The sequence below is a fragment of the Plasmodium vivax genome, chromosome 11, assembly GCF_000002415.2.
Source record: "Plasmodium vivax chromosome 11, whole genome shotgun sequence".
Lineage (NCBI taxonomy): Eukaryota > Apicomplexa > Aconoidasida > Haemosporida > Plasmodiidae > Plasmodium > Plasmodium vivax.
In genome coordinates, this window is record NC_009916.1 from 1,146,115 (window position 1) to 1,167,557 (window position 21,443).

Here is a 21,443-nt window from a genome sequence, read left to right on the forward strand (position 1 = left end):
TTGTGCGGTCCCACCATTCCTGCCGTTGCACAGCTTTTCTTCCACTTGAATTTTTTTCAGGCCAATTTTGGCAGGTTCGCCCAATTTGGGGCCACCATTTTGACCAAATCCCCGTTCGCCCCCTTCCAAAGCTGCAGCGCGTAGTTCTGCCCTCATGAGATAGGAGCGAACATAGTAAGAAATGGTGGGAGGGGCAAAGATTCACCTTAAGGGAAGGGCTGCATACATTTTATGCGCCTTTTATATGCCATTTAAGAGGCATCCTTTTTGTGGAACTGCACAGAGGAAGAACCATTTAGTGACGATCCCCCCACGTGATTGCTCACCTGTTTTTCTAAACTCACACGCGGGGTGGACGTAACATTGCGCACACATTTGATGCTTAACTCGCATGGTGCGCTGGACGTTCACGTCACGTGGAAACGGGAGCGGTGCACGCCTGACTGGGTGGGAGGGCCTTCATTTGCCCCTTCCCCTCTACGCAAGTGGGCACATCATACATACATACACATATATGTATTTATATGTGCGCATGAGCGAACCTCACTGCAACACCGCGTGCACCGCAGCGGGTGGAGAGAAAGGCCGCTCCCTTTGTTCGTAACACCTCGTGGCTTCCCCCCTTTTGACAAACGCAAACGCTGCTTTTTTCCCCCTTCACATGGGGGAAGCGGGACTCATCCGTGTGCGCGTCCCATGCGTGTATCCCATTCATCTGCCCCATTCTGCCCTGCATGCCTCCTCACGCAATGCGCTTCGTTATCATTTAAAATATGCTTCCCCTGTTGGATGATCCCCGCACGTCGCGTCTACATATGTGGCAGTCCATCGACCACACATACCCCCCCCCTCTATGTGCCAGAACGTCACAATGGCGACTGCGCGTCGGCTCCCCCCCTTGCGGCCACTACCGCTGCCGCTATCACTGCGGCTACCGCTGCTGCTTTGCTTCTTGTTCCAGGTCTCCCTTGCCTTTGTTCCCCCGAAAGTGAACTCAACGTCGCTGACCTTTGGCGCGCGTAACTATGTAATGAAAAAAAAGGAAAAAAAAAAGAAAGCGAGTGCGCGTTGCTTGTGTGTGGTGTGCCGGAGTTTATTCCCGTATGGCGCCTTTTCCTCACGCGGAGAAGTGTACCCATCTCCTTGTTGCACTCTCTTCTTGTTTTTCCTTCCGCTCTCCTCGGGGTGCTTCTCCAAATGTGGGTCACCTCATGTGTAGCCCCGCTGTGCCCTCCGAATGCATTCAACTTGGGAAAATGGCTCCCACACGGTGATGATGCAGCACCTGTGGGGGTTCACTCCTGCATGAACGCCTACCCATACGTGTGTACAAACGCGCAAAGAGGAGAAGAAGGCGCATAGCTGATTAGTCTCTTCTGCACACCCACATGTGAGATCGCCTCTTCTGCACACCCACATGTGAGATCGCCTCTTCTGCACACCTACATGTGAGATTACCTCTTCTTCACACCTACATGTGAGATGGCCTCTTCTGCACACCTACATGTGAGATCGCCTCTTCTGCACACCTACACATGAGATCGCCTCCTCTTCCCCCCCCCCACTCCTTCTTCCCAAGTAGCATAGCCACGGGCAGAGAAAAAAGGGAATAATTCAAAGGGGTCCCCTGACCATTCGCGCGTCCCACAATTTTTTAAGCAGCATAACTACACCCCTGTTGAATGAAAACTTTAAAAAGTACTTCGCCTTCCGATGCCTGTCCCGCATATGCGTATCGTTAAGTAGCGCCTTCTCCTTAAATGCAAAAATACATTTGTATAGGAAAAATAGTAACAACCTGTTGCTGACCCAAGTCCTCCTCTACAATGAGATTCTCGTGAAGGTGTTGAAGATCTGTTGGCTCTACAAGCTCAGATCCTTTGTGGATAGTAATATAAAAATGTGTAGAATTCTGTCTACCGTCTTTTACGTCACTGGCATTTACTTGGATTTACTTTCTACTTTGGAAATTTTTAAAAATTCTTTTTTTTTCCCCTGCGCCTTGTACGTCCTTTCGTCCACCCTTAAGAGTTTAAGCATCATGACGTATGCGTCCATCCGGTCCGCCACGAACCTTCGCCTGTGCGAAATGTTAAACGGGCCAGGTGCGGGTGCCCCCGGGGTGCTTCACAATCATAGCAATGGTAATAATAATAGTAGTAATAGTAATAATCGAACGGACAGGGGGGAACCCACACATGATCACCTACCCACTGAGGAACAGACGCGGGAAGATACGGATGGGGCAAAGCCGAAGGGGGACGACGTGGCAATTCGCCTGGGGGAAGATGCGCACGCGCCTGTTCTTGGTGCAGAGCAGGGAGGCGACACCCCTCTGGAGAGTTTATCAAATGGGACGATCCCCCACAGTGAACATGGCAACCATTGCAGCAGTCGCAGCAGTCGCAGCAGTCATAGCAGTCATAGCAGTCATAGCAGTCATAGCAGTCGCGCTAGTACCCCCGCCAACGGTGTAAAGAAAACGTACTACATTGGCGAAGTGAGTGTCCTCACGGATTTGCTGGCCTCCCTCGTGGACCTCCTCACCGTTGTGCTTCTCGCACGGACGACCAAGTACATAGAGAGGAAAATTTTCTTTTACGTCATCCTGTCCGCTCTGCATTTGTTTTTCTCCTACAAGGAGTTGCAGTGCTTGTTGAAGTAGCTCACCACCCCGGCGATCGCACTCGCATGGTGAAGATCACTCTGCGGAAGGGTGCCGCCCGGCCAGTTGGGCAGGAAATTTCCCAACAGAAGAAAATATACCTGTGGGGGTACTTCCCATCTGTCATGGAAACCCCCATTGGGCAGAGCATCACGTAGCGTGTCCATTTCTCATTTGTCAACCCCTCCCGTGAAGGAGGCCTCACCTCTTAATTTTTTCTTTTTTTTTTCTCTTTTCATTTAATTCGTTTCCACGTGAAAGAATTGCTTTCCGGCATTCTCTCCCATTTGTCACTTTCCTTTTTTTTTTTTTTTTAAACATTAAAATGTTCATATGTGAGAATAAAAATGGTTTATTTAGCCTGACCAGCTGTTCATAATTTTTCTGCACAGGATGTGCTTGCTTATGAGGTGTGGCGAAGGTGGCCAGTGTTGGGCTGCTCACCTGTACGGCGCGTCTACCCCTTTTCTGGCGCAGTCGATTGTTTACCCCCGACTGATGCGCTCACTCCAGCGTGGTGGGTCAAAACTTGGAGGGGCATTTATCTTTCCCCCTTTAGGCAGACAGCCTCCGCCACCCCCAACATTGCGAAGCGTGTGTGTAGATTAAAAGATGGCACACAAAGGGGCATACCGCGATGTGTATCCACACGCACACATCCCACACGATGCCGCTTCCAATAAGTGCAGGGACGAACGAAAAAAAAAAAGAGCGAGGGGCTAATTAGTTTACCCCCCATTCTTCCGTTTGTTTTATTTGTTTCCTTCAAATTGGTATTGGCACCTCCGATTGGCTTCCCCCCCCATGGTTGTCCTTAGCCGCACTGCCAACATGCAAACTGTGGGCACGCCTTACCACAAGGGGTGAAGTAACTCGTGCACATTTCAGTCTTCCTCCACGGGGTAGGTATACGGGCAGTCGATGTAAAGTTTCTGCGAAAGGCAAGTTGGGGCGAGGCGGTTATCTACACATGTTGGGAGAACCGGAAGGAGGGAGAGGGGCGGCATGTCTGCCCGGTTAATAGTCGGCTCAAGCCGCTCGTTCTTACCCCCTTGTTTATCCTCTTCCAGAAGTTGTTAAACCATACGCCCCAAAAGTAAGACGTGATGCAGCCGCCCGATACGACGAACATCCAGTAGCGGCTGTTATGCTTCAGTATGTGGTCATAGATTCTGCAAAGGAGGGGGAGGATGGGGGGACCCAATGGACACGCGCTCAGGTGTGTACACAAGCGTGTGCGTGTGCATGTACGTTTGCATACGTGTTAACTGCGAAGTGGCTACCCTCTATGCACACATATGCACGTAGACGGAGGGGAGAAGCGGGGAACGAACTCCCTACCTGGTCTTATTCAGGGCCACGAAAAAGGGGTTGAAAATGTCTTTGCCCTTCCTACTCTTGCTAAGCGATTTCCAGATGAACTTGGGGTAGGTGTCACTGAAAGGGCTTCCGAAAACCACTGCACAGGGGAACAGAAAAAAGAAAAGGGTTCACGTGTGTGTCACCCGTTGGAGGGCTTCACCCTTGGCGCGACAAAAATGTACTCATAAGTTTTTATGCATTCATTGCGCGGACTGCGCTGGAACAGGCAGGTACTATGTGTCACTTTTTTACTCTTTTCCAATTTAGCAGTTTTTTTTTTTTTTTCTTCACGTAGTGTTTATATGGTCATATAATGGGTACTATTTCGTGGTGAGAAGAAAAACGTTTTGGCGAGGAACATGTTAAAGCTGAGGGGTGAAGAAGAAAAGGAAGAAGAAAAAAAAAAGCGTTGGCACCTCTAAAGGTTCTTCCTCAGAGCGGGAACATCACGGGGGTTAAGAGGCGGTGAAAAGAGCGCTGCTCAGGCGTTAAGCTTTTTTGCGGTACCCAACATGGCGGTGTCCCACTTGGAAATTATGCTTCACATTTGCAACGTTCAGCAGAGCGAGGTTTTATTTATGGCCGCGGGTGTGCCAGAGCACCTTCGTGGCCCCCTTCGCATTTCCCCCCTCCATTCGGATAATCCGCAAAAATGACAAGTGAGAAAAATGGCGTAGTGCTTATAACCTGATATGCATTCTGCGTTGTTGCGCGTTTTTTTTTTTTTTTTTTTCCAGGCGATTTCGCCGAATGGGAGAAGTACATTTATCGGGTAGCTTTCACCAGGGGAGGAATCGCCAAGTGGACTTTTGCAGGATTGCTTGAGCGTATTTTTTCCTTTTTCCTTGTTTGTGGGGCTTACCGAATTGGCCATCTCCTCGCACGAAGCGTGTTTGTAAGCTCACCTTGTGAGAATCGCCCTCGGCAACCCTGTTTTATCTGCCTTTTGGATGCGCAAGGAACACGCGGTTGCGAAAGTTTTATAAAGTACACAGATTAACAAAAGGGGAAACCTCCTAGGGAAGTTCCAACTCCGGCGGAGGGAGCGCGCGCAGACGGCGTCCGCTCTGTGGCAGTGGAAAACAGGTGAGCTGTCAAACGGTAAACAGGCGAACAGCCAAACTGCTATCAACCGAACCGCAAAACTCCTGCTAACCGAACCGCGGGGGACCATGAACCTGATCCTCGTGAGCCTGAAGCGCATCCGCGAAAATGGGGAGGGGGAGTTCTTCTTCCAAACGGACGAGCGGCAAACGAGCCACCTAAGGAGTATCCTAAAGGTACAGCTGAACCAAGTTGTGAAGGTGGGCGTGATCAATCGCGGAAAAGGAGAAGGAGTCATCACCGAAGAGAGCACCAGACATTACACAATAAAGCTACTAACACCGATGCATTTACGAAAAGCAGAAGACACGTACATACCAATCGATGTGGTCATTTGCATCCCCAGGCCAAAGGTGTTGAATAAATTTCTCCAGCAGTTATCCTCCGTAGGGGTAAAAAAAATTGTCATCGTTTTTTCCAATTTTGCAAATAAATCATATGAATCAAGCAGAGTTTTAAAAAATGAGGAAATAAAAAATGCTCTTCAGCTTGGGTTGGAACAAGCCATGTGTACACAGTTTCCTCAAGTTTTCATTCACTACTCATTTAGTTCCTTTGTTATGAATATCGACCGATATAGTGACGAGAGAACCATCAAGCTGTGTGCACATACGGAGGTTAGACGAAGCGCCGGTTGCGTAGAACGAGACATTTTAGGTGCAGAGAGGGGGAAGATACTTCTCATGGTAGGCTGTGAGAGGGGGTTTTCTGAACTTGAAATTTTTTTAATTAGAAAATTGCAGTTTCGCTTTTTCAATTTGACGGAGCGGATTTTGAAGTGCGAAACGGCTTTGCTGGTGATCATCGGCCAGTTGTTACTGCTCACGGAGAACGCGGCGCTGCGGCCCAGCGGGCGGAAAATGCTCCGCCAGGGGGGGGACACCATCGGTGTGGGCGATACTAACGGTTTTAGCGGCATGAGCGATGTTAGCAGCACGGAGTGCTCGAACCACGTGGGCCGCCAAAACGGCTGCGCCGGTTCGGAGCAGGGCCCGCGCGGCCCCACAACGGAAAACGACCCTTTCGGCGAAATTAAAAAGTTGCTAGCGACGGAGCCGTCCTTTCCCCACCAGCTGGTAAAGGCCGTGAACGATTTTATTAGCAGCAAAGCTAACCACAGTGAGGAGCTCCAACGTGACCCCTGTGATGAGCAAAAAAATGGCCACTTAACCGAAGGGGCGACCGACATTGACGCCCTCCTTCGAAGCATACACGCGCTAAGTACCGACGAGGAGGGAAATTTTGAAAATATCTACTTAAGTCTGCTACTGAAAAAAATTAAATACAAAAATAAATTTATTCTGTCCTACGCCGATCAGCAAAAAAATGTGGACGACGACGGGGTGTTCATATACAGAACGCAGCCGTACGTGTCAAAAAAGAAAAAAGGCCCCTCCTGATTGTCTGTAGCCCACCCAGGGGGTAACGCCTCCGTTCGTGCCTTCCTACGCGAACGTAAGTGTGCATTTGTTATTCATTATTTGTCGTTTTTTTGGTGACTCCTTTAAAGTTCTTTCGTCGTTGAACGTGTGCGCCATGTTGGTGTCCTTTTAATTCTGTCAAATGGGGGTGCCTCCCGTTTGGTTTTCCACAAGGGGGGGGAAAGTTGCCAAACAATGGCACTCCTTTTCATCTGCAAAATGGCGAAACCGCGAACGGATCCGCGCGGAGTCTTTTTCACCTGCACACGTTCATACACAATTTGTTTGTTTTGCACACCCCTTGGATAATCATCCAGAATTTTTTACAAGCAGTTTTTTTGTCACTCCTGCGCGGGATACTTCTCCCTGAGTTGGTTAACTTTGTCCTCGAATGTCACTTCGTATGGAAATCGGGGGAACTGATTGCCATACAGTTTTCTCATTTGTATCCACTTGGTAAAACACTCAATTTCGTATACACTCATTCTGCACACATTAATTTTTTTTTCCGTCAAAAAATTATACATTTCTTTCCTGGGCGCATAATCTGGATTTATTCCCTTGATGTAGTATTCCCAACTTTTGCAGCCATCTGACTTTAGCTCGTTCAGGAAATTTTCAGCTGACGTAGTTTCGCTTTTTGCTGTCGTCAGATGTTTGCAAAAATGTGTGCCGATGTTGCACGGCTGCGCGGGGCTGCTGCGAAGCAGTTTTCTCATCATTTGTCAGGGGGATTTTTTGGCAGGCGATTTTAGAGTGTTGGTTTCATTTGGGGGGAGTTCTCTAAACCAATTTGCGTGTTCCCCTGTTTGGTTACTGCCCCTTTTGATCATCACATGGGTTGCTTTATTTTTTATCACCGCCTTTTGTGTTTTTTTTTTTTTTTTTTTTTTCAATCCCGCCTTGGCAAAGGAGCACATGAGGGCGCGAAACGGAGAAGCAAATTCCCTGCGGAGGTGTGGCAAAAAAAAAACCAGTGGAGCTATCCCACCGGGGAGGAAGCTGTATTCCATGAGGCCACACCGTGTAACCTGCAAAAAGGTTCCCTTTTTTTGTGTGTGTGCTTCCCCTGCGAATTGCGCACGCGGAATTTTGCTCCTTGCTCCCTCTCCCTTTTGCTCACTTCACTTCACTTCACGCGAAAGGGGGAGAACAAAAAGGCGAGGGGGTTCCAGAGCACCACCTTTATCGCCTTCACGTTGAAGTTGAAATATATTGACAAGATGATGGAGAAAAAGAGGAGGAGCAAAAAAATGAGGGGGCTGTAAAAGCTGTCGAAGCGGCGGCGTCCCAGCAGCGGTTCCTTCGTCTTTCGCCTAACAGGGGGGGCGCGGTGAGAGGGTGTTGTGCGGAAGCGGTGGAAGGGTGTTGTGCGGAAGCGGTGGAAGGGTGTCGCGGGGGAGCGGTGGGCGGATGTCACGAGGAAGCGGTGGAAGGGTGTCGCGGGGGAGCGGTGGGCGGATGTCACGAGGAAGCGGTGGGAGGGTGTCGCGCGGATGCCACGCAGATAACGCGCGGAGTGCCGCACATACACACTGATATGCACCGTACCGCTCAATAATCTCGATGCGCTTCAAAAAGAGGAAGTAGGACGATACCAAGGAGGAGAAGGACGTGGCGAGGAGCAAAATAATGACGAGGTCCAAATGTTGATTTTCATTTTTATATTTTTCCAAGAAAAGTGCCAACAAAGTGATGTACACGGAGACCAGGGAGTAATGAAGAAAGGTCCTCTCCGCGGCAAAATTTATTTTGGGATCGATTTTCAGCAAGTTGATTTTTTCCTGCGCATTTTTATTCGCGCTATATTTATTACTAAGCCAGTGGGAAGTCTTGTCTAGCATGTTCCACTTTTCTACAGAGTGAGGGGAGGATGGGTTGACCATTTGGTGTGCATAACAATTCGCATCAGTTTGGTTTCTTCTATTCACCGGGGTGTTTCTTACCCCAGGGGGAGCGTTGCCAACCTTTTCGATGGTCACCCCAACTGATGCCTGCACAGAATCCACGTTGGTGATATCCCCCTTTCCACAACTACTATACCCGGTTAAAACTGATTCGGCATAATTATTATTGGGCTTGAACTTCTCATGTACATTTGCATGGACCCACACAGGGATGTATTTAATTTTTTCCGGGTGTAGCAACGCCATGGCTGTTTGGTACTTTGAGTATTTGTAAGCGTTAATAAAATGGTTGCTGTTTAGAATGTCTTGGACCCAGTGGGGGATTTTCTCCACCTTCAGTTTGACCTCTATAATGGCATAATTTAACCGCCTTATTTCATTTGTTCGTAAGGCCTCCTCTGCCAACCTACACCAGTGCTCTCTTTTGCTTACGTATTCGTTCAGCATAGATACGTTTGTGTCGATTGAAATCCTCACGGAGTTATCGTTGCTGAGTTGGAAGGCCGACCTAAGGTATGAAGTTCTGATGATGGGTTCCAACCCGTTTTGCATTATCATGGTTTGGATCTCCTTTGCGAGCGCTTCGTTCTTCTTCGCCTTTTTATGCAGGCTTGCCAGTGAGGTACCTTTTTCCAGGGGGGGTCGCCTCCCCAGTGCGGTTCGCTTCTCTAGGAAAAACCTCCGCACGTCCATCTGGCCAGTCATAAACTTGAACACGTGTTTCTGCTCCAACTCGAATCTCTCCTTGGTGGAGGTCTCCCCCGTCCACTCCTCGTGGTGAATCTTCCTCTCAATGAAAATGATCTTCTCCGGGTCCCCATCGTTCTCGTTGTACCACCTGAAGCGAATCAGCTGAGCATTTTCAAACCTCAAAATTCGGTTGCTGTAACATGTGGCTTCTTTATTGTCTAAATAGACGGACGTTATTTGTTGAGATTCGTTCAGCGCTTTGTTTTTCCCCTGCGTATCGTTTGCCTCTCCCCCGGTTTCATCTGACCGTTTTCGCCTCTTCATTTGGGCGAAGCTTCGGAAGTGCGCCTCCAGGTCCTGGTTGCTCAGACCGAATATTAAATAAGGCAGGTGCTTCACAATTTTTACTTTGGTGTACACGATGTCCTCGTACTTCATCAGAAATTTGGTGGACGTGCGTTCGAAGGTCTCGGGTGGGACCCACGCCTTGCCATCTGGGGGGGTCGCGCCACTGTTAGCGGCAGCGTTAGCGTTAGCGGCATCGTTAGTGTGCGCGGCAGTGTGCACATTCGACGCGCTGCATACGTTCGTGGCACACCTCGCGCGGTGGAGCGCATACAAAAGGGAGAGGTACACCACCAGCTCGTCCACATTAATGTTGCAGAACTTCTCCTTTATCAAGCCGAGCAGCAGCCACTGGTTGATGGAGATGCTCATCACATGGTCGAAAAAAAAACCCAACTTCATTAATATTTTGCAATTCTTGTGAATGTAAAAATCAAAATGGACAATGTTACAGCCTATCAAGTCTATCCTCTTCTCCATTTCTTCTCTTTCATCTTCGCCGGGGTAGCTCTCTACCGACTTCAGCTGCTCGTAGGTGGTCATCAGGCTGCCGATAATTTCGTCGTACTTTTTTTCCGCAAATTTGTTTATCTTTTTCATTTCCTGGGTGATGAGGTCGTTGAACAGGAAGGGGGGCAGCATTTTTATGCCTGCGGGGGGGGAGGCGCGCGAGGGGCGGTTAGGCTGGGCGACCACGCGGGGGAGGCGCGCACGTGGTGAATAACATGGCCACTAACGATGCCGCTAAATGGCTAACGCGACCGCCAACCACGCTCAGCTTAACCCTGCTCGTCAACCCTCCTGGCGGCACTTTGTATCAGGTCCTTCTCGAGCTTCGGGGGGGGGAAAGAGCGCGGCGATGTGGTGTGGCGATGTGGTGCGGTGATGTGGTGCGGTGATGTGGTGCGGTGATGTGGTGCGGTGATGTGGTGCGGTGATGTAGCGCAGTGTGGGGGGGAATGGACGCAGGGCTCGCCCACGCGTGTGTACACACATTCGCGCAGGGGATGCATTTGCCGGGGCCCCTCCTATCGGTACCTTCTTTTTGTACTTGTGCCCCATCTTCAGTATGGTCCTTTTAATCTTCTTGTACGAGACGTAGTACTTTCGGTAATGCTTCGGCACGTCCATCATTTTGCCGCTCTCTCTTTGGAGTTTCTCCTGTTTTGTGTTAAACGGGGGGGCTGGGGAAAGGCAGATGGGGGATAAGCTGCCTTACCCTTTAGGGGGAGGGGGAGGAAGGACACCGAAATGGGCCTGAACGGGCACACGCTTCTTTGGCGCCTCCCCCCGAGAAGAGGAAAAACAATGTGGGCGGTATCCAACCCGCGTGAGTGTTCCAATCAGGGGATAGGTTTAAAGGGGGCAATTTCTGCATAGGTATACGCCACTATGGCGAATCTCCCATCGCCCGTGCGATCGTTTGTGCGGTCGTCTCTCCGTTGGTCTTCTGCCTCTTTCTTTTGTCCCCACAGTTTACCCACACGTTTGCTGTGCTTCCCCCTCAAAAGGTGTGCACACATGGAGGGCCCTTCTCCTTTTCGTTTCTTCCCTTTCGTGGCAGATATCACCCGCTCAGGCAAATCAACCCGGCTGAGTAGTGACCTTCCCAATTGAAACACATTTGGGGACTGGCAATCTGTGGGGTGCCTGCCAAGTTTAGTGTCCCCCCTAAGGTGTTATTTAGTTTATTTTATTTATTTATTTTATTATTTTTTTTTAAATACCTTTCTTGCAAAATTCGCCGATATGTAACGCCGCAATTGTGCCTCTTCTCTTTCCTCGAAAATATTCTGGATGGCAAAATTGTGCAATTTTTAGGGCTGGTCTTGAAAAAAAAAAAAATTCCAACTTTTTTTTTTTTTTGCTTCCCTTTCGATGTAGAAAATAGAAAAATTACCTCCTAGCATTCGTCATCACTGTGTCCCCTCGTTGTCCTTGTGCTCCCTTTTTTGTGTGCCTCGTGGGGCCGATCACGCCCCCAAAATTTTTTGGCTAATGTTCCGGATATGTGCAGTGGGGCCCTTTGCAAAGTCGGCCTCTCCCCCATCTCTATGCTAACTGGACGTAACGGCCGCACGCATCTAAGAGTAACTCTTTGGGGGTGTCCAACACTTTGGGTGCCCATCACTTTGAATGCCCAACACTTTGGGAGGCAATAAAAAGGAGCATAAGTGACTCCGCCAGAGGGTAAAATTAGGCGCTCCAAGGATTATAGCGTATGCACCAGTGTACGTGCGCGGTGTCAGGTTCGTCTTTGGCCAAATTGGATCCAGGCGAAATTTTGCAGCAAAAAAAAAAAAAAAAAAATCATAAAATGTTCACTTGTTTGTTTAGCATGTAACGCGCAATCGTTTCTGCGACGTTCGTTTGGCGTTTTTTTTTTTTTGTTCAAATGGATTTCTATACAGTTAAATTTTCAGTTTTCTTTTTTTTTTTGTTTACCCATTTTGGTTGCTTTCTCCCTCGGTTCAGCTCTCTGACCGACCCACTTCTTCCCCTCCTGCAAGTGAAAGGATAAGAAAAAACGTTAGCAACGCTTCGACAAAACGGAGAGGCACAACGTACGTGGCAGTTTCGCCATTGTTGGTCGACTTCCCTCCGTTCCCTGATTTGGGTGATTTTCCCCCTTTTAAATAACTGGCGAGCGGGGACAGGCAATCACCATCCGTAAGAGGCAATAACACAGAAAAGGGAGCGGCCATCACAGGTAGTCATACGCACAAGTGAATGCAAAAGAAAAAAAAATACATCAGCAGAGGGCAGCGGGATAGTGAATGTACCCACGTGAATAGGAAGAAAAAGGTGAAAGGCCATGTTCGCATCCCCCCGCAATATTGCACATACGAAAAAGGAATTTGGCACAAAAACGGAAACCACCGGGAAGGCAACCCTAACATCAGCTTGAGATGCATTTTCCCCCGCCCCTCCCCAAGTGACTCTCACATCGGGTAATTACTCCCTTTACAACAGAGTACACACCTCCCCCTTTTGCCAAAACAGGATGAACGATAAATTAAAAATTTTGACTCTGCTGTGCGTCGCCACCACCGGCACGTACTACATATGTGTGCACAAGAGGAAAGAAATTAAGCAGCTACTCAATTCCATTTTTGTAAAATGCAAAAAGAAGAAGCACAGGCGGAGGGACAGTGTGCGGAGGGACGGTATGCGGAGGGACGGTATGCGGAGGGACGGTATGCGGAGGGACGGTATGCGGAGGGACGGTATGCGGAGGGACGGTATGCGGAGGGACGGTATGCGGAAGAAGAATCCCAGTGGACGTAAGGCGAAGTCTTTGGCTAGCTTAGCACCGATGGGAGGCGAATCCGGAGAAGACGAAATTGTGCACGTGAATGATGACACCTCTGTTATCAGCTCAGAAAATGACTCGTATTTTCTTGACGCGAGGGAAGAGACCCCACGGGGGGGACATGGCCTGGCAGGCGGCCACACCAATGGCGGAAGCACGAGGAGGGAGAAAGCGTCCTCCGAAGAGGAAGAAGAAGAAACGGAAGAGGCAGAACAAGCGGAAGAAGAGGCTGAAGAAAGCACCCTGACGGATGTCGAAGATATTAACAACTTGAATGAAAGAGCAAGCTACAACGTTGTGCAGATAAAGGCAAAGCAGCGAAGCAGGGGGAAACACCTGAACGGGCTCCGGAATGGAACCCCCCAAAAGGGGGTCCTTCAAAAGGGAGCCCCCCAAAGGGAAGATCCCCCATCTACGGATAACTTAAACGAGTGCGGAATCATCCTCCCGGAGAAGTACAAAATATATTTCAAGTCCTTCGGGTGCGCACACAACAGCTCAGATTCCGAATTTATGATGGGCCTGCTGGGGAACTACGGATTTCAGTTTGTTAAAAGTGTGGAAGAATGCGACATTTGCATAATTAATAGCTGCACGGTGAAGAATCCAAGTGAGGAAAGTATGAAGACCATTATCAATTACGTGAACAAGCTGAATAAGGCTAACAGGAGGAGGGCGACTGGCCAAGTGGGTAAAAAAGGGAAGAGGGGAAAGAATGGAGAAGTGAGAAAAAAGGGACAAACGGATGGGGGTGAACAGGACCCACATGTGGATTATCTCACCACGTCGTCTTCTGGAATCTCCGATTTTGAGCAGGACAACGGGTGCGGGAAGGGGGACGCCAGCTGCTGCGCGGAAGCAGCGTGCGCGTGTGCGCCCGACAAGGGCGATTCGGGTTTGGGCAAAAGGGAAGCGGTGAAGGAAGCGATAGGGGAAGCAGCGAAGGGAGCGATAACGGAAGAGGTCAACGGCGCTTCCGCGAAGCCCCCCCGCGGAGACATCAAAATCATCGTCTGCGGGTGCGTGCCGCAGGCGGAGAAGGACATGGAGATATTCGAAAACGTGTCGCTCGTGGGGGTGACCAACATCGACAAAATCGTGGACGTCGTGGAGAATGTGATTAACGGGTACAACGTGCGCTACCTGAAGCAGGCCAAAAAAATGACCTCGCTAAATCTCCCGAAAATAAGAAAAAACAAGTACATAGAAATTATCAATATTAATAATGGGTGTTTGGGAAACTGCACCTACTGCAAGACCAAATTTGCCAGAGGGGACTTGGCTAGCTATAACATACCCGACATTATTAACAGAATAAAACATGTGTGCAGTGAGGAAAATATAAAAGAAATCTGGTTGACGTCGGAAGACACAGGGGCGTATGGAATCGATTTAAACACCAACATTGTTAAACTGCTTAAAGAAATTTTGGATACCATTTCCAACAGCGATGTTATGATCCGCCTGGGGATGACCAACCCACCGTACATTCTGAAACACGTCAAAGATATTTGCAATTTGTTAAAGCATAAAAATATGTACGAGTTTATTCACATCCCTGTTCAGAGCGGCAGTAATAGGGTGTTAAAAAATATGAACAGGGAATACGAAATTGAAGATTTTATATACTTGGTGGAAAATTTAAGGAAAGATGTTCCAAATATAACCATTGCAACGGATATTATATGCGGATTTCCATACGAAATGGAGAAAGATCACGTGGAAACTGTCGACTTGGTAAAAAAATATCAATTTCCGATACTTAACATTTCCCAGTTTTATCCCCGAAGGGGCACTGTAGCTTATGGCATGAAAAAAATTAACACAAAAATTGTGAAAAAAAGATCCAGGGAAGTAACGGACGCGTTTCTCTCCTATACGAACAATTACAAATTTTTGGAAGGAACTACGCAGAGGGTTTTATTCACGGAAGTGTCCACAAAAAGTGAGGACCTTATTGGGCACACGAAACAGTACGTTAAGGTGTTGCTGCAGAACAGGAACAATGAAAATGCCCATTTGTTGAGCCATTTCGCCAACTGCAAAATTGTTTCAGCTCATAAATGGCACGTAGTTGCGGAATTGGTGTGAAGAACGAAAGAGGTGGTTTGGCCCGCCTTTTCAGGTGGCCCTTCCGAATATCCCCGTTCGTTCGGGCAGCGGCACGTTTGTCCCACGGGTGTCATTCGTTGCAACGGCGCAGCTGCTGCCTTTGTGACCATTTCGTTTGACCTGTGCAGGCATTTTTTTGTCCCCCCCCCTGTCGTATGCACAGCCATTATCTCCGTTGTTGTTGTTGTTGTTGTTGTTGTTGTTGTTGTTGTTGTTGTTGTTGTTAATTTTTTTTTTTTTTTTTTTTTTTTGCACACATTTTGGCTAGCTCACCCGCGTTTTACCTTACCTGTTAATAAAAAAAACGACAGCTAGTTTCATTTGCCCAGTTTGGTATCCAACCCTTTTTTCGTTACGTGATGATATGGCAGTGGATGTTTTTAATCCCATTTTTTGAATACTCCCCAGTAGAGCCGCCTTTGTAAACTTACTTCCCATTTGGTACGTGTTAAAAGGAAAAAAAATTAAAAGGCTGCTGTGCGGCCTCTATTTCGACGGCATGATCTGAGAAGGAGTAAAAGAACGAAATGGGAGGTGGGCGTAATCGCTTTTTACCCCCCTTGCGGTTTTCCATTTTCTGGGTCTCCCCTGCGTGCTCCCACAGGGGTGCCACAAAACAAATTGGACGATGCTTGCACATCCGAATGATGTGTGTGGCGTACGTTATGCTGTACCTGCTTGCGTACCCACCCGTGGAGTGCCAAACAGACAGTCTGTCCAAGAGGAATAGCCTCTCTGAATAGTAGCCTGTGTGTGCCCCTTTGAGTGCACCTCTCCCCACGCCATACACATTATTTTTTTTTTTTTTTCGCACGATGAGCATACATGCGGGAAGGAGGTTGTCCTTGAAAAGGCTCTTCCTTCCACACACACGCATTAAAAAGACATGTTTCGTTTGTGAGAAAAGCGGCAATGTTGGAGGTTATTTTGCTTTGTTCTATTTTTTCAACTGTCAAATTGGCATTCTGCAAAATGAGCAGCATTCGATATGCTATCCTTTTTTTTTTTTTTTTTTCCCTCACCAACATGTATAAAAATTATACACTTAGTAACTTTGCTGCGTACAAGTTGGACCTCGTGTGAGCGTCCCGGGGAAATGGAAATGCGGAATGATGCAACATATGCATGGGGCACACACGAACTTGCGAAATTGAATATGTGTAGGTCTCATTGATGAAAAGAAGTCCCCTCCCTTTTTTTTTTTTTAACATTTTTATTAAGCATATTACGCGTATCACGTGAACGACACACGCTAGCGTGTTGTGTAGTTTGTTTTTAACTTGTTTGGAAGTTCGTCCTACAGAGTGCACACTTTTTTTGTGAAATTATTTTGAGGGGAAAAATACAGGGCATGTGCTCAGTCGTATGTAGGTATGTACAGATTGGTACATAACGATGTGCAAAAAAAAAAAAAAAAAAAAAAATCCCCAAATTTTGTTCTTTCACTATACCTTTCTGCAATACGAGTAGGTTAATAACATTGGTAGCCTGTCCCACTTGCGCTTTCCCTTTTGTGTGTCTTAAAAAGCAATTTTGAAAAAAAGGCGGCAATGAGGAAGAGGGGCAAGAATGCCAAAAAGGGGGGCCCCAAAATTGCTTCGCTGGGCACTCCGAACGGCGCAACACACGCAACCCCTGCTAACGGCGCTAACCCGCATGACAACATTCCCGGGGTCAACTTCAGCCGCGTAAAGAGCTCCTACTTGGAAGGGGCGCTAAAGCTGACGAACGCAGAAAGCGTGAAGCAAAAGTTAAAGCGGAAAAATGATGAACTGAGGGGGATGGTCAGAGGGGGAGACATCCCCGTGGTGCCCTGTCTGGACAGCGTACTGTCAGTACAAAGCATCCCAAGCGACCATGAACGAGGGGGAGAAGACACCAAGGAGTTGAAACATTTTGAGGAATTCGAAATTGTTCTAAGGGGGGGCGTGAAAGAGGAGGAGGAGGAGTTGGGTAGCGGAGAAGCTGAGGGACAGAAATTCTCCTGCGTGGTGGAGAACGCCGCACCGTTGAATGAGAAGCGGTTCGTATGCGATGAGGTGCTCAGTGAGAGAGGCAGAGAAGCGAGCGACAACATAGGGGAAGGAGAAGCGGGCGACAACATAGGGGAAGGAGAAACGGGAGACAACATTGGGGAAGCCGAACAAGGCAACGTGTCCCACCTCTTCAACAAAACGAAGGAGGCGTACAAATCGTTGAACCTGGAGAAGCTGTTTCTGTCTAACAGTTTTAACAACCCCCTCCGGGGTGAAGGGGGGGGGTGCGAAAGGGAATGCGGCGGAAAGGAGGACAAACTTAGCTTAGTGAAAACTATCGAGAGGAAGTTGAAGGGCCAAAATTCCTTCGTCATGGAAAATATATATAACGCGTTTAGAGGCACCATAAACGATTTTATAGATGTGTACCTCCAGGGGGAAGATGAAGAAGTGGGTGAGGGAAGAAGCAAAAGGGCTGTGATGAGGAAGGATACCACGATTCGCAGCGTCGATCCTTTTCGACAGGGAGAAAGAGTTAACCTAAGGGATGAACATGGTTTGAAAAAAATGTATCAGATGGACAGTGATGTCTTCCTTTCGGGGGGAGAAAAAGACAAAATTGAAGTTAAGCAAAGTGGGTATGCGACGAAGAGGGAGGAGGATACGAATGTAAGGGACTACTTGAGCCAGTTTGGGGGGAGCAGCAACTCGGGTGGGAACAGAAACTCTTGGGGGGACCGCACATCGGGAGGGAAGACCACCTCTTGGGGAAACCCCACCCCGCGTGACAGCAAAAACAGCAAATGTTGCAAAATCAAACAGGGCGGGGCCAACCCGTTTGGGGAAGGCAATGTGGTGGCGGGAGCCGTGGCCTATCTCATGGGGGACACTTCCAGATTGGCGAGGGGGGGCCCATCCAAACAGGAGAGTCATCCTCTACACAGGGATATTGACAAACACAAGCAGGTGGAGGAGGCGTACAGCGCATACTACCCCGAGGGGGAATCATTTGAATACTCAAGCATTATTTCTGACTATTTGTATAACGGGAAGGGGTGGCCGGAGAGAAAAAAAAATGATGGGGGTACCCCTTCCAGTGGTCATAATGCTGAGAAGGGGAAGCGGGATGGCAAGACGTGTGAGTTACACCCCTCGATGGGTAGCCAAATGAATACCGTGCTGGACACGCAGGTGAACGACAGAAGCGTATTTGATATCTCCCCCATGACGCACAAGTACAAATACGCGTCGAACATCCTACTGACGATTAACAAAATTAAGAATGTCGAGCGGGTGGTAGAAATCAATTTGAACATTACAGATGTGCAGTTGAACGTTCCGGGCATGCGTGTTGAAAATGTCATATTGCCGCATAAATATGCCAGCGATTTGTTAACCATAAAAATAAAGACCTTGAGTGGGGGATATGGGGGGACATACAGAGAGGCTATGCGCAGAGGGGAAACCATAGATGCCCATCAACCTGGGGAATGCAAAACGAACAGGGGAGAGACAAACGAAGAAAACGTCACAATTAAAAGCTACTTTGTTTTTATCCCTCTGAATAACATTAAGGAAGGAATTATAAACAAGAGACTTACCCTAATCAGCTCAAAACGAAAAGACGAATTTGAGAAGGAGGGGTTACTCCCGGATACTCTCTACACGATAGAATCCCAGGAGCTAAATTGTGAAAATGAAAAACATATGTACATTTCTCTAAAAATTTGCAAAAATGGGATTCATTTCTTCCCGTCTGTGGATCCCCATCGGGGGGACAACCTTAACGGAAATAACTCAACCAGTGAGAGCCTCACCAGGAGTGCATTCGAACCTGTGTACGTATGTCTCTACAACGATGAAGTTGATAAGGAGATTGGGAGTATAGTGAATGGGAGGGGGCTAGCCAACAAGGTGAGAATAAACAAGCTAGTTGCGAAGGGACATTACCTGGTTAACAATTTGCCCTTCCAATTTCACTTTAACCATTCGAATGTGCTCCTTTGTACCCATGGGGACATTACGGAGGAGGCGGATAGCCTCCTTAACCACATTGGCAAAGAATTCATTCGCGTGGAGAGCCTCCTCGATCTGTTCCCAACACGTATATTCCCCCCGCTGCAGGACGTCCTACATATGGACTCCATTGAAAGGAATGAATTTTTACAATTAAAATTTGTTCTTCACTTTTTGGCCATCACGGAGATTATATGTCTCCATTTGTGCTCCCTCTTTGGTTTCCACGTGGATGTGCAGCCGCTCTTTCGGGACCACTTAACCGCAGTTAAAATGGACGATGGGACGGGGCAGGGGAACCGCTTCACCTTCCTCTACACCTCTTACGAGGAGGACGCGGAGCCCAGCGGCTACTTTCTGAACTACACCAAGCCGTTCGTTTTCCGCTTCCAGGGGGGTAGCAACTGGGGCAGTGCGGAGGGGAAAACCCGCCCACAATGGGACTACTGCTCTGACAATGCGGAGGGGAGACCCCCCACAGAGTGCGACGAAAACGACCTCTTCATCGTGGACTACGCGCGCAAGCAGGCCATATTCCTGCACAACGCGATAAAGCACCATGGGGACATTCGGGGTATACCAAAGTGCTACGACAGGAAGAGGCGCCTTTTTTTTACGGCAGACATGAGGAAGAAGCAATTTCAAATTTATTACATGGGGGTTTTGAGAAGGTACAAGTTGCTTCTTAGCAGGGGTGAATCCGCCCAATTGGGGAAGTTTTCCCAAGTGGCGATCCAGCCAGGGGGCAGTGAGCCGAATTCGCAGTGGGGCAGCCAGACGGAGTTCACTTGGAACGGGAACAACTCAACAGATGGGGGGTTAGGTGGTGGGTTAGGTGGCGGTTTGGATGGCCGTTTGGATGGCTGCTTAGATGGCGGCTCCCTCCGGGGGGACATCCCCCTCGGCGTTCCGCACCCGAGGGACCACTCTCCGTTTGTGAAAAGTGAGCCACCCAAACGGCAAGCTGCTTCAACTAGCAATGCACCGGTTTGTACAGACGGGATGGAAGACGAACAGGTTGGAGGCCACTTCGGGGGTACCAACTGGGAGGAGAGAGTAAGAGGAGAAAATCTACACAGAGGGAGGGTAGCCTTACGGGGGAAGCCCCCCAAAGTTGAAAACGCATACAGGAGAAACGTCACCGTAACGGGTCAGGCAAAGATGGCGGAAGAGAGAAGCTTTGCGGGGGGTAACAAAACGATTGGGGAGGAACAAAAGCTATCGATGAGAGGGGAAACTACCCCCCATGGTGAACTCCCCAACGAGAAGACGTCATTTTACAATTTGAGAGAATATAAGAATTATCATTTCCATGGGGACCAAGCTGGTCAGGTAACGTGTAAAAATGGGAACTCACTGGAAAACTTGGACCGAGGGAGGGACAGCCATGAAGAGATTAACACAAATGGATGGCATGTGAATACAAAGGGGAAGGAATCCCCTGTTGGGGAACTGCCTCGTCTTCCTGATGGTGAGATCGATTACTACAACATGCATAGAGAGGATGTCCCCTTCAGTCTGGAGAGTGTCCAGTGGGACTTTAATGATGACGACTTCTACCCGGGTGAGGATCCTCTACATGCGGGTTGTTCAAATGGGTACGGCAGCAGGGGGGGTGACGGCCAGACGGTCTCCATCGCGGGGGGCAGCAAAAGACTTGGCGAGCGCTGCGCCGATCTGTTGGCCCTGGGGGGAAATGCGCGCCTGCCCGGGGCGGCGGACCAGGACTGGGCCCCGTCAAAGCTCTCCGCATCCAAAGTGTGCAACGATCACACGGACCACGCAGCAAAGCATTGCAAGCTGGTCAGGCGAAGTGATAATGACGGGTAGACAAGGGGGGGGGAGCGCCTCGGGCATCACGGTTACGTTATTGCTGTGCGGGGAAGGAGAGTGAGGCAGTTACCCGGGCTTACACCATTTGGGGTGAAACCAGCCGAATGGCTACTTGAACAGAACAAAAAAAAAAAAAAAAAAAAAAAAAAAAACATAATAAAATAGTCACTAAGATGGTAACCAAAATGTTAATCATTAAAATGGCACACTTGCGCGGAAGGAAGAATATCGGGTGGTAAAAAAAAAAGGAAAACATCAAATGGGGATTTCTCAGGAGGACGCCACCTGACGAGCATATTGCAATGCACAACGTGTGTTAGCTCAGTGGAGAAAGCGTGCCCCTTTGTGAACTCCTCTGAGGGGGGGACACAAAACTGGTTGGTCATCTGGGGGGGAAGAAGTGCCTCCCTCATTGTGGGCATTGAGTAAGCCCCGTTTCTCTGTGCGCACGCTGCTTCAATAGGGCAGCCACGACCATGCGCGTGTGCCTTCCCCGTTTTATAAGCAGCGTTGCTCGTTTGTGCTTCCCCTCACCGTGTTGCATTTTTTCTTTACCTATCTGTACTCCCCATTTTTTTTTTTTTTTTTTTCCACCCTTCTCACTGTGATGTGTCTAGCTGGTTAGGGATTTATGGGATACATTTGGGAGGGAAGCAGATGTTCCTTGTCCGAGCCACTCCCACATTAGCAGAGCGAGTT

General features: G+C 48.7%; 7 protein-coding genes across 7 annotated transcripts, besides 14 other annotated features; 4 read left to right on the plus strand and 3 right to left on the minus strand.

The window, feature by feature from the left end:
• Positions 1 to 583: 583 nt before the first annotated feature.
• Positions 584 to 604: a microsatellite.
• Positions 605 to 1,062: 458 nt separating this feature from the next.
• Positions 1,063 to 1,172: a microsatellite.
• On the plus strand, positions 1,104 to 2,665 carry PVX_114250 (hypothetical protein, conserved; the record flags this gene model as incomplete). Its single annotated transcript, XM_001616188.1, has 2 exons — positions 1,104 to 1,226; positions 1,598 to 2,665. The coding sequence occupies 2 exons, from the start codon at positions 1,104 to 1,106 to the stop codon at positions 2,663 to 2,665; spliced, it is 1,191 nt and encodes a 396-aa protein (XP_001616238.1).
• A 336-nt stretch (positions 2,666 to 3,001) lies between these two features.
• On the minus strand, positions 3,002 to 4,740 carry PVX_114245 (hypothetical protein). The gene is made up of 4 exons (XM_001616187.1): positions 4,280 to 4,740; positions 4,007 to 4,124; positions 3,714 to 3,837; positions 3,002 to 3,597 (listed from the first exon to the last, which is right to left on the minus strand). Coding segments are annotated over exons 1-4 (291 nt in total). The 5' UTR covers positions 4,281 to 4,740; the 3' UTR covers positions 3,002 to 3,549.
• Positions 4,687 to 4,712: a microsatellite.
• A 459-nt stretch (positions 4,741 to 5,199) lies between the features above and the next one.
• On the plus strand, positions 5,200 to 6,531 carry PVX_114240 (hypothetical protein, conserved; the record flags this gene model as incomplete). The annotated part of the gene is made up of 1 exon (XM_001616186.1): positions 5,200 to 6,531. One exon carries the CDS (start codon positions 5,200 to 5,202, stop codon positions 6,529 to 6,531), a length of 1,332 nt encoding a protein of 443 aa, XP_001616236.1.
• Positions 6,390 to 7,413, minus strand: PVX_114235 (hypothetical protein, conserved). Its single transcript, XM_001616185.1, has one exon. The coding sequence runs from the start codon at positions 7,272 to 7,274 to the stop codon at positions 6,894 to 6,896; it is 381 nt and encodes a 126-aa protein (XP_001616235.1). The 5' UTR covers positions 7,275 to 7,413; the 3' UTR covers positions 6,390 to 6,893.
• Positions 7,414 to 7,681: 268 nt separating this feature from the next.
• On the minus strand, positions 7,682 to 10,628 carry PVX_114230 (hypothetical protein, conserved; the record flags this gene model as incomplete). Its single annotated transcript, XM_001616184.1, has 4 exons — positions 7,682 to 7,868; positions 8,104 to 10,144; positions 10,279 to 10,327; positions 10,533 to 10,628. 4 exons carry the CDS (start codon positions 10,626 to 10,628, stop codon positions 7,682 to 7,684), a joined length of 2,373 nt encoding a protein of 790 aa, XP_001616234.1.
• Positions 8,012 to 8,032: a microsatellite.
• Positions 8,125 to 8,173: a microsatellite.
• Positions 9,125 to 9,154: a microsatellite.
• Positions 9,736 to 9,760: a microsatellite.
• Positions 10,236 to 10,269: a microsatellite.
• Positions 10,629 to 11,878: 1,250 nt separating the features above from the next.
• Positions 11,879 to 11,903: a microsatellite.
• Positions 11,904 to 12,498: 595 nt separating this feature from the next.
• On the plus strand, positions 12,499 to 14,898 carry PVX_114225 (tRNA modifying enzyme, putative; the record flags this gene model as incomplete). Its single annotated transcript, XM_001616183.1, has 1 exon — positions 12,499 to 14,898. One exon carries the CDS (start codon positions 12,499 to 12,501, stop codon positions 14,896 to 14,898), a length of 2,400 nt encoding a protein of 799 aa, XP_001616233.1.
• Positions 13,381 to 13,414: a microsatellite.
• A 381-nt stretch (positions 14,899 to 15,279) lies between the features above and the next one.
• Positions 15,280 to 15,320: a microsatellite.
• A 1,149-nt stretch (positions 15,321 to 16,469) lies between these two features.
• Positions 16,470 to 20,741, plus strand: PVX_114220 (hypothetical protein, conserved; the record flags this gene model as incomplete). The annotated part of the gene is made up of 1 exon (XM_001616182.1): positions 16,470 to 20,741. The coding sequence occupies one exon, from the start codon at positions 16,470 to 16,472 to the stop codon at positions 20,739 to 20,741; it is 4,272 nt and encodes a 1,423-aa protein (XP_001616232.1).
• Positions 17,523 to 17,549: a microsatellite.
• Positions 18,137 to 18,163: a microsatellite.
• Positions 20,742 to 21,187: 446 nt separating the features above from the next.
• Positions 21,188 to 21,212: a microsatellite.
• Between the last annotated feature and the right edge of the window lie 231 nt (positions 21,213 to 21,443).